The sequence below is a fragment of the Bos mutus genome, chromosome 15 (genome assembly GCF_027580195.1).
Source record: "Bos mutus isolate GX-2022 chromosome 15, NWIPB_WYAK_1.1, whole genome shotgun sequence".
NCBI classification, from domain to species: domain Eukaryota; kingdom Metazoa; phylum Chordata; class Mammalia; order Artiodactyla; family Bovidae; genus Bos; species Bos mutus.
Window position 1 is genome coordinate 2,817,646 of NC_091631.1, and position 9,349 is coordinate 2,826,994.

Here is a 9,349-nt window from a genome sequence, read left to right on the forward strand (position 1 = left end):
CATTGAAGGTTTCCATTGGGCCAAGTGTCAGATGCCCCGCCTCTGGACCCGGAACTAGATCTCTGATTGGCCCCTACGGCAGGCAAGGAAGGTGAGAAAGGGATTTGATATGTTATTGGCTAACCTAACTGTCGCTTTTTCTACCTAAGTCATTTCATTGGTTTCAAGCGATTGCTGCGAGCGGAGGCCTCGGAAAATTTAATAAAGTTAAGGAGTATTTCCGGAACGTTCTCAGAAGGCGACGGAAGTCGTTGCCGGAAGAAGGTAGGCAGGGCCAGAGGCAGTCCAATGGTAAACGGCTCCTGGAGGAAAAGGGCAGTACCCGGTGAAAAGATTAACCAATGAGAATCATTAACGCCAGACACCGGGACGGCGCCGGGGCGGAGGGGACGATGGAGAATTTCACGGCGCTGTTCGGGGCCCAGGCTGACCCTCCACCTCCCCCAGCGGCACTCGGCTTCGGACCCGGGAAGCCGCCCCCTCCGCCGCCGCCGCCTCCGGGCGGGGGGCCTGGTCCGGCCCCGCCCCCGACCGCCGCCTCGGCCCCTCCCGGGAGCGACAAGTCGGCGGCAGGCTGCGGCCCCTTCTACCTAATGAGGGAGCTGCCAGGTGAGTCCGAGGCGCGGCCGAAGCCGGCCAATCTGATCGCCGCGAGGTGGGGCTGGGCGTGGCTCCTAGACGCCAAGGGAGGTGAGGGGTAGCCCGGGCGGCGGGTTCGGAGATTTCGGAACTCCGTGTCGGAAAGGACTGCGAATTCACGGCCAAAGTCACGACAGGAATTCTCGGGATGGACTGGGAATGAGAAGAATGGGGCTCTGTGGCCGCCTTTCACGCTCCGCCCTGCCTCTGACCCTGACGGTGGTTTTATGACTCCCTAAAAATTACTCTGGTGGTTCAGATGGTAAAGAATTCGCCTGCAATGCGGGAGACTGGGGTTTGAGCCCTCAGGCGGGAAGATCCCCTGGAGAAGGAAAAGGCTACCCACTCCAGTATCCCTGCTTGGAAAATTCCATGGACGGAACAGCCTGGCGGGCTACAGTCGATGGGGTCTCAGAGAGTTGGACACGACTGAGCGGCTAACTCTGAAAAAGCACCCAGGGTTCGAGTTTGGAATTTGAGAGTCCTGATTTAACATCCTTGCGGACCTAGTTCCACATCTGCTTCCAACTTCCTGTTGGTTTGTTGCCTTTTTTCTCTGGGCCTGGAAACAAGTGAATAGAATTGGACCAGATTCTTTCATTCAAAAAATATTTCGTTGAGCACCTATTCTGTGTACCAAGGGGTATTGTACACTGAAGATACAGCTGTGAACAAGGCTGACAGTATCCTTGCCTGTTTGGGAGTTTACGTGCCCATGGAGGAGGCAAAAGGTACAGGGTGAAATCGCATAGCAGTTATGGCTGTAGGAAAAAAAAATGTAATAAAGATTTAAGGGAGCGGAACTGAGAAGGCAATGGCACCCCACACCAATACTCTTGCCTGGAAAATCCCATGGACGGAGGAGCCTGGAAGGCTGCAGTCCATGGGGTCCCTGAGGGTAGGACAGGACTGAGCGACTTCACTTTCACTTTTCACTTTCATGCATTGGAGAAGGAAATGACAACCCACTCCAGTGTTCTTGCCTGGAGAATCCCAGGGACGGGGGAGCCTGGTGGGCTGCCGTCTATGGGGTCGCACAGAGTCAGACACGACTGAAGTGACTTAGCAGCAGCAGCAGCTGCTTTAGCTAGAGTGATCAGAGAAGCTCTCTCTGAGTAGGTTACTTTAGAGTTAAAATGTAAGCGCAGAGAAAGAGCTAGCCATTCATGAGTGGGAGAAGGGATAACTGGATACAAAAAAAAAATTGAAATCAACAGCCCCAATGTGAGAAAAATCTTGTAATGTTTGAGGGACAGAAGATCAGCTGGACTCCAGTAAAGTGAACAGAGGAGTGATAGGAGATAAAGTGAGAGTGGTAGGCAGAGGCCTGTATTACACATTTAGATTTTAACGTAGTATTGACCAGAAACGTGTCAATACATTTTTTAGAGAGTGAAACCATTAACTTCACTGTGGGAAGTTGTTAACGCTTAAAATTGATCAAGGATTCATTATACAACTTATCATTGACATTATCATTTGCATTTTGCTCTGTTAGGTTTTTATTCCAGCCTTGTGCACCTTATAAACACAAGTTTATTTTCATAAAATTTTAAAAAGTGACACATCATGGAATTTTGAGTGAAGAAAATTTTTTCAGTGAATTTTATGCAGATACTTTGTCTTATTGTCCAAGCAACATATTTACTAGTGTTTCAGAAGATGATAGTTGTTCCGAATATAGTTCTGATTCAGACGATGTAACTATTAGACCAACAAAGAGACAAAAAACCTTAGTGATTGTTTTCTGATACGGAAAGTGCAAATGAAACTCATGGTGCTGGAGAAGACTTTACAGGTGTGTCAGCTGTAATTATTGAATGTAATAATGCAAAGGACTTCCCTGGTGGCTCAGACGGTAAAGCGTCTGTCTACAATGCAGGAGACCCGGGTTCAATCTCTGGGTTGGGAAGATCCCCTGGAGAAGGAAATGGCAATCCACTCCAGTACTATTGCTTGGAAAATCCCATGGTCAGAGGAGCCTGGTAAGCTATAGTCCATGGGGTCGCAAAGTGGTGGTGAAATAGCTGAATTAATTATCGCGTTAGTTTGTGCAAAAATCCCCCTTTCACTTACTGCTTAGTGGTCCAGGAAAGAGATGGTTTGGACTAGGCGATAGCAGTGGAGGAAAGAAGTAAATGGATGCAGGATAAATGTTAGAGGTAGAACTGACAGGAATGAAGGATTGAATATAGAAGTGGAGGAGAGAGGAATTGAGGATGATTTCGAATTTTTGGCTTGAATAACAGGGTTGATGGTAGTGCTGAGGTCAGGAAAGAACAAGTTTGAGGAGGTGGAGATCAGGTCATTTTAGACGTTAGTCTCGGGGACGTCTTTCAGTTCATCCCACGTCCATAGCTTTGACTGTACGGACCTTTATCAGCAAAATGTCTCTGCTTTTTTAAAATGCTGTCTAGGTTTATCATAGCTTTCCGTTCAAGAAGTAAGCGTCTTTTAATTTCATGGCTGCAGTCACCATCTGCAGTGATTTTGGAGCCCAAGAAAATAAGTCTGTCACTGTCTGCGTTGTTTCTCCATCTATTTGCCATGAAGTGATGGGACCTGATGCCATGATCTTAGTTTTTTCAGTGTTGAGTTTTAAGCCAACTTTTTCACTCTCTTTCACCCTCATCAAGAGGCTCTGTAGTTCCTCTTCACTTTCTGCCATTAGAGTGGTGTCATCTATCTGAGGTTGTTGCTCTTTATCCTAGCAGTCTTGATTCCAGCTAGTGATGTTTCAGTAAGATGTTTATACGTTCAACCACGAATGTAAGTCGAAGGAATTTGAGCTTTTTCCTGAGGGAATGGGAAACCATTAAGATTTTTGAACTGAGTACAGCTTCTAAAGGTATCTGGAGAATATGGGTGCCATGTACTAAAATAAAGGAACCATGAGTGAGGTGGGGAAGATTCGGAGGTAAAGAATCCAGGGAATCCCCTGACAGTCCCGTGGTCAGGGTGCCGTGCTTCTGCAAGGGGTTTGATCCACGGTCAGGGAGCTACAATCCCATAAGCCTCCTGGTGCAGCCAAAAAAAAAAAACTGAATCTGCAATGAATTAAGAGAATGTTGGAAATGGAAGATTAGTTTTCAGGAGTGGAATCAGGACTGAGGAGAGAGATTTATAAATCATCTTCATAGAACTGATGGGCAAAACAGAACATCGGATGGACTCTTTTAGGTTAAAGAATTTAGAAAAAGCGCAGAGTGGGGAAACGGAAGGAGGCAGTGCTGATATGAGAAGCACTGGGCCCCTGAGCCCCCTGCCATTACGCGGCCCATTCTTCAGCGACAGCTGGCACAGAAGACAGCGCAACAGAATAGGGTAAGGCCTGTCAACAGGGAGGAAAAATACCGTGTTCATTTAATGTTTATGGAGCACCGGTGACACATGAGTGAACAAGGCATTTTTCTCAGCCCTCGGTGGGCTGATAGCTCAGAAGCTGAGTTTTCTCAAGTGAATGATTATAAACAAGTCACTTCTGTCATTTGGACCCCGCGTGTTCATCATAACTAGACTATGAAGTTGTAGGTTAGATATTTCTACTCTCACCGCTGGACCCTAGTTAAATTACTAAGAGGAGAGTGAAAAAGCTGGCTTGAAATGCAACATTCAAAAAAACGAAGATTGTGGCATCCAGTCCATCACTTCATGGCAAATAGAAGGGGAAAAAGTGGAAGCAGTGACAAATTTTATTTTCCTGAGCTCCAAAATCACTGCAGATGGTGACTGCAGCCATGAAATTAAAAGGCACTTGCTCCTTGGAAGGACAGCTGTGGCAAACCTAGGCAGTGTACCCAAAAGCAGAGACATCACTTTGCTGACAGAGGTCTGTCTAGTCTAGTCAAAGCTGTGGTTTTTCCAGTGGTCATGTATGGATGTGAGTTGGACATAAAGAAGGCTGAGCACCAAAGAGTTGATGCTTTTGAACTGTGGTGTTGGAGAAGATTCTTGAGAGTGCCTTGGACTGCAAGGAGATCCAACCAGTCCATCCTAAAGGAAATCAACCCTGAATATTCATTGGAAGGAGTGACGCTAAAGCTGAAGCTCCAATACTTTGGCCACCTGATGGAAAGAGCCAACTCATTGGAAAAGACCCTGATGCTGGGAAAGACTGAAGGGACAAGAGAAGAGGGCGGCAGAGGGTGAGATAGTTGGACGCATCGCTGACTCGATGGACATGAGTCTGAGCAAACTCCAGGAGACAGTGAAGCACAGGGGAGCCTGGCGTGCTGTGGTCCACAGGGTCTCAAAGAGTTGGACACGACTTAGTGACTGAACAGCAACAACAGCAATTCTTTGAAAAAAGTCAGCCATGAAATGTTTATACTGATGATGCCTTCCACTTACAGACTTTATACTTTTCAATATGTTTTCATTTGAACCTTGAAAAAACATTGTTTTTTTTTTAAAACATTAAGTTTAACATTATGATAGATTCCATAGATAAACAGAAACAGGCATATACAGGATTATAATTTTAGTTGCCCAACTTCTAATCAGACATTTCTTTCTTCTAGGCAGAGCTATCATATCTGGTATTATAGGAAGAATAAAGATGGTGGTAACAAAAGTTACCAGCAGTAGCTAGAAAAATCTGTTTTTCTCTGTAAAGGTGACTGGAGTTTCTTGCTAGTTTAAAAAAAAAAGGAAGCAAGACACTCACCACTGGGTAATGCTATGCTATGCTATGCTATGCTAAGTCACTTCAGTCGTGTCCGACTCTGTGCGACCCCATAGACGGCAGCCCACCAGGCTCCCCCGTCCCTGGGATTCTCCAGGCAAGAACACTGGAGTGGGTTGCCATTTCCTTCTCCAATGCATGGAAGTGAAAAGTGAAAGTGAAATCGCTCAGTCCTGTCCGACTCTTAGCGACCCCATGGATTGCAGCCTACCAGGCTCCTCCGTCCATGGGATTTTCCAAGCAAGAGTACTGTAATAGTCGGCCTTAAGCATGGTTGTAGCTGAGCTGTGAGGTTAAATTATTCTAGTCACAGCCAGAAGTATTAACTTCTCATTAGCATATTGATGAAACACAGAGCAATGTTTAGCACAGATTATAAGCACTGTATGTTATTACTCTGGTTAGACTGTCTCCTTGATTGGGTTAAAGCGGTTTCCACCACTGCCCTATTTGGATTTTTGCCTATTTTTTCTCCTCATTCCAACCTACCATTCTATAGTATAGTATTTTTAGTGTTTGTTATGTGTTATTTATTCTTGCTATTTCTTACTCAATAATAACTTTTCTTTATTGGTAATTCTAATTTAAAGATTCCTTATTTAGGTTAAAATATAGTCTTTCACTTTCCCTTCTAGGTCAGTGAATTAAAAAAAAAACTTTATTTTTGGAAAAGACCCTGATGCTGGGAAAGATTGAGGGCAGGAGAAGAGGGCTGCAGAGGATGAGATGGTTGGATGGCATCACCAACTGAGTGGACATCAATTTGAGCAAACTCCAGGAGATAGTGAAGGACAGGGGTCGCAGAGTCAGACGCGACTGAACAGCTACACAACAGCTCTTGGAACTGATTCTTCTCCTTTCTCTTCTCCCTGTATCCTCCAGGCAGCACGGAGCTGACAGGCAGCACTAACCTGATCACACACTACAACCTGGAGCATGCCTATAATAAATTCTGTGGGAAGAAAGTGAAGGAGAAACTGAGTAACTTCCTGCCCGACCTACCCGGGATGATTGATCTGCCTGGTTCCCATGACAACAGCAGCCTGCGCTCCCTCATTGAGAAGCCCCCTATCCTTGGGGGCTCTTTCAATCCCATCACAGGGACCATGCTGGCTGGCTTCCGCCTGCACACCGGCCCGGTGCGTGCCCTCCTGGGGAGGAGGGGTGCAGGGGGGAGGCCCGGTGCGTGCCCTCCTGGGGAGGAGAGGGGCAGAGGGGAGGCCTGGTGCATGCCCTCCTGGGGAGGAGGGGTGCAGGGGGGAGGCCCAGTGCGTGCCCTCCTGGGGAGGAGAGGGGCAGCGGGGAGGCCCGGTGCGTGCCCTCCTGGGGAGGTGGGGGGGCAGGGGGGAGGCCTGCTGCGTGCCCTCCTGGGGAGGAAGAGGGGGGGAAGAGGGCAGGGGGAGGTGGCCCAGGGGAGGCCCTCCTGGGGAGGTGGGGGGGAGGTGGGGGGCAGGGGGGAGGCCTGCTGCGTGCCCTCCTGGGGAGGAAGAGGGCAGGGGGGAGGCCCGGTGCGTGCCCTCCTGGGGAGGTGGGGCTAGGGACGGAGGCCCGAAGGCTTCACGATGGTGGTCCTCCCCGCGTCTGTACCTAACATACTGCGCAGAGCAGGTGATGGGAGCAGAGCGGATGACGGGAAGGGGGTTTCCGCCCTCTGGTCACTCAGCCCTTCCTTCGGCTCCTTCAGTTGCCGGAGCAGTGCCGCCTGATGCATATTCAGCCGCCTAAGAAGAAGAATAAGCAGAAGCACAAGCAGAGCCGCACCCAGGACCCCGTCCCCCCAGGTAAGAAGCTGCTGTCTTCCAGGCTGGAAAGCCACATGCTCTGAGTCTGGTTTGACCTTCCTCAGTTAAAAGCTCAGTTAAGTTCCTCAAGAGCCCTGGACTCCCAGCTTCTCCTTAGAGAAAAAGCTGACATAATGCAGCCCCCAGGCAGGCGGGAACTCGGGCCGGGGCTTCAGCGGAGCCTCTGAACGCGTCCTGGTTGCGCGGAGAGAAGCAGCGCCCTGGACTAGGGGTTTTCCTCACATCCCAGAGCTCTAGCGGTGCAGAATTTGGGGCCCGACCCGTGACGGGCACCTCGTATCCCCCCCAGAGACGCCGTCTGATTCAGATCACAAGAAGAAGAAAAAGAAAAAAGAAGAGGACCCTGAGCGGAAGAGGAAGAAGAAAGAAAAGAAGAAGAAGAAGGTGCGGTAGGAGCCTGTGGCGGCGGCCTGGGAGTCCCTGTCGGGCCCTCGGTAGAGGTCCCTCCTCTTCCTCTGCCCTCCTTTCCTTCCAGAACCGACACAGCCCGGAGCACCCTGGGATGGGCAGCTCTCAGGCTAGCAGTAGCAGCAGCCTCCGCTAAGGGCCGGCGGACCCTGCCAGGAGGACTTCCCTGCTGGGCTGGAGGCGGCCCGGGTCAGCGCCGGGTGCAGGGATGGAAGCCGGTCAGCCGGAGGAGCCTACAGGGACAGGCTGGGCTCCCGGCGGCCTCCACCCGCCTCGCTTTCTCGCGGACACCTCTTCCCCTCCCAGGAAGCTTTCTGTTCACCTCTTGTGTGCAGTTTGTCTGATGTAGGACTTGGTCTGATTTGTTAGGATTTTTATTCTCTTAAAATTGCATTTATCAAACTGGCTGAAGCGTGGCTGCCTGTCAGGAGGTAAGTGCCTTTCTGTGGGAGTCAGGGTGTAAGCCAAGGTGTGCTGAGGTCTGAGGGGGCTCGGACCTTGCATGGGATGGTCTCCTCAGCAGGTGGGGCAGCCGCCCGAGATCGGGGAGCAGGGTCCAGAAGCGGAGTGTGCCGACGCCTTCCTGCCCCAGGCTCGTTACCTCCCTGTCTCTAAGGTTGCCAGCTAGTGCCTGGGTGACCTTCCTGCTTAAGGCTGGCTGTGTCCTAGGTCAGTTCATGTGGCAACTTGGTAGTTGATGGAGCGAGCACCCAAGAAGTGAATTTCAGCAAGGTTGCTTCTTGGTCAACCCTGTGGTTTTTTTAAAAAAAAATAAATTTGTTGCAAGCAAAGGTAAATGATTCTCTTTATAATAAGAACTACTTTTGATCTTTGTCACTCCTTAAGACAGTGAAATTATTTGGCTCATGTGAATGCCTATCTAAGCTTCTAAGACAACAACAAAAAAGGCAGCCTAAACTAGCGAGCTCCCAAATCTTTGGCTACCTGATGCAAAGAGCCAACTCAGTGGAAAAGATGCTGATGCTAGGAAAGATTGAGGGCAAGAGAAGGGACCAGCAGAGGACGAGAGGGTTGGTTGGGTGGCATCACTGACTCATGGACGTGACTTTGAGTGAACTTGGAGAGACAGTGGAGGACAGGGAAGTATGGCATGCTGCAGTTCAAGGGGTCGAAGAGAGTCCGATGCGACCAAGTGACTGAACAAGGTAAAGTAAATCCCTTCAGTGTTTGCAGCAGGCCAGGCAAGCAGAAGCTACCACGAGAGCCCCAGCCGATGTCGTCTTGACCTAAGCCCAGCGTGGCATGGCTGAAGTCCGCTGGGATGAGCCCCAGGGTTGATCCTAGAGTAGCAGATGGAAAACCACTCATTCTGCTCATGTTACCCTAGGATTTCAGAGCGAGGGTTTACAGACTTCAGTTATAGACATGAAAATAAAGGGTTCTGGCTGGCTTTTTGAGATGAGTGTCTAAGGGTGCCTTATTTAAATGAGGACACAGCCTTCTGCTTTCCACAGAAGAGACGGCCCGTGTGTCCCTGTGGTCTGCCTTTCACAATCGATCAGCCACTGGCTCGCCTCTGGCTGCATCCAAAGGAGCTTTACCATCCAGAGAAGATTCTGTTAAGGGACTGAAGGCAAAAGTCAGAGCTCTCTAAACTCTGAAATTACAAGTTTTGGTCGTTACAAGACTTTTTTTCTGAAACATCCAATTAAATCACTGAAATAAAAACAGGATCTGTCTTAAGTGGCTCTCTTCACCACAGCCCTACTTAAGGATGGGCCCGGACCAGAAACGCTTCCAAGGTCGTCCTTGTAACTTCCCATCAGAGGTCAGTCACCCTGCCTTAAGCGCACAA

At 49.4% G+C, this 9,349-nt stretch overlaps 1 protein-coding gene across 1 annotated transcript; it reads left to right on the top strand.

Annotated features, from left to right (window-relative positions):
- The first annotated feature begins 314 nt into the window (after positions 1–314).
- Positions 315–8,324, top strand: MED19 (mediator complex subunit 19). The gene is made up of 5 exons (XM_005891127.3): positions 315–609; positions 6,206–6,462; positions 7,008–7,104; positions 7,415–7,509; positions 7,601–8,324. The coding sequence occupies exons 1-5, from the start codon at positions 342–344 to the stop codon at positions 7,667–7,669; spliced, it is 786 nt and encodes a 261-aa protein (XP_005891189.2). The 5' UTR covers positions 315–341; the 3' UTR covers positions 7,670–8,324.
- The last annotated feature ends 1,025 nt before the right edge of the window (positions 8,325–9,349 follow it).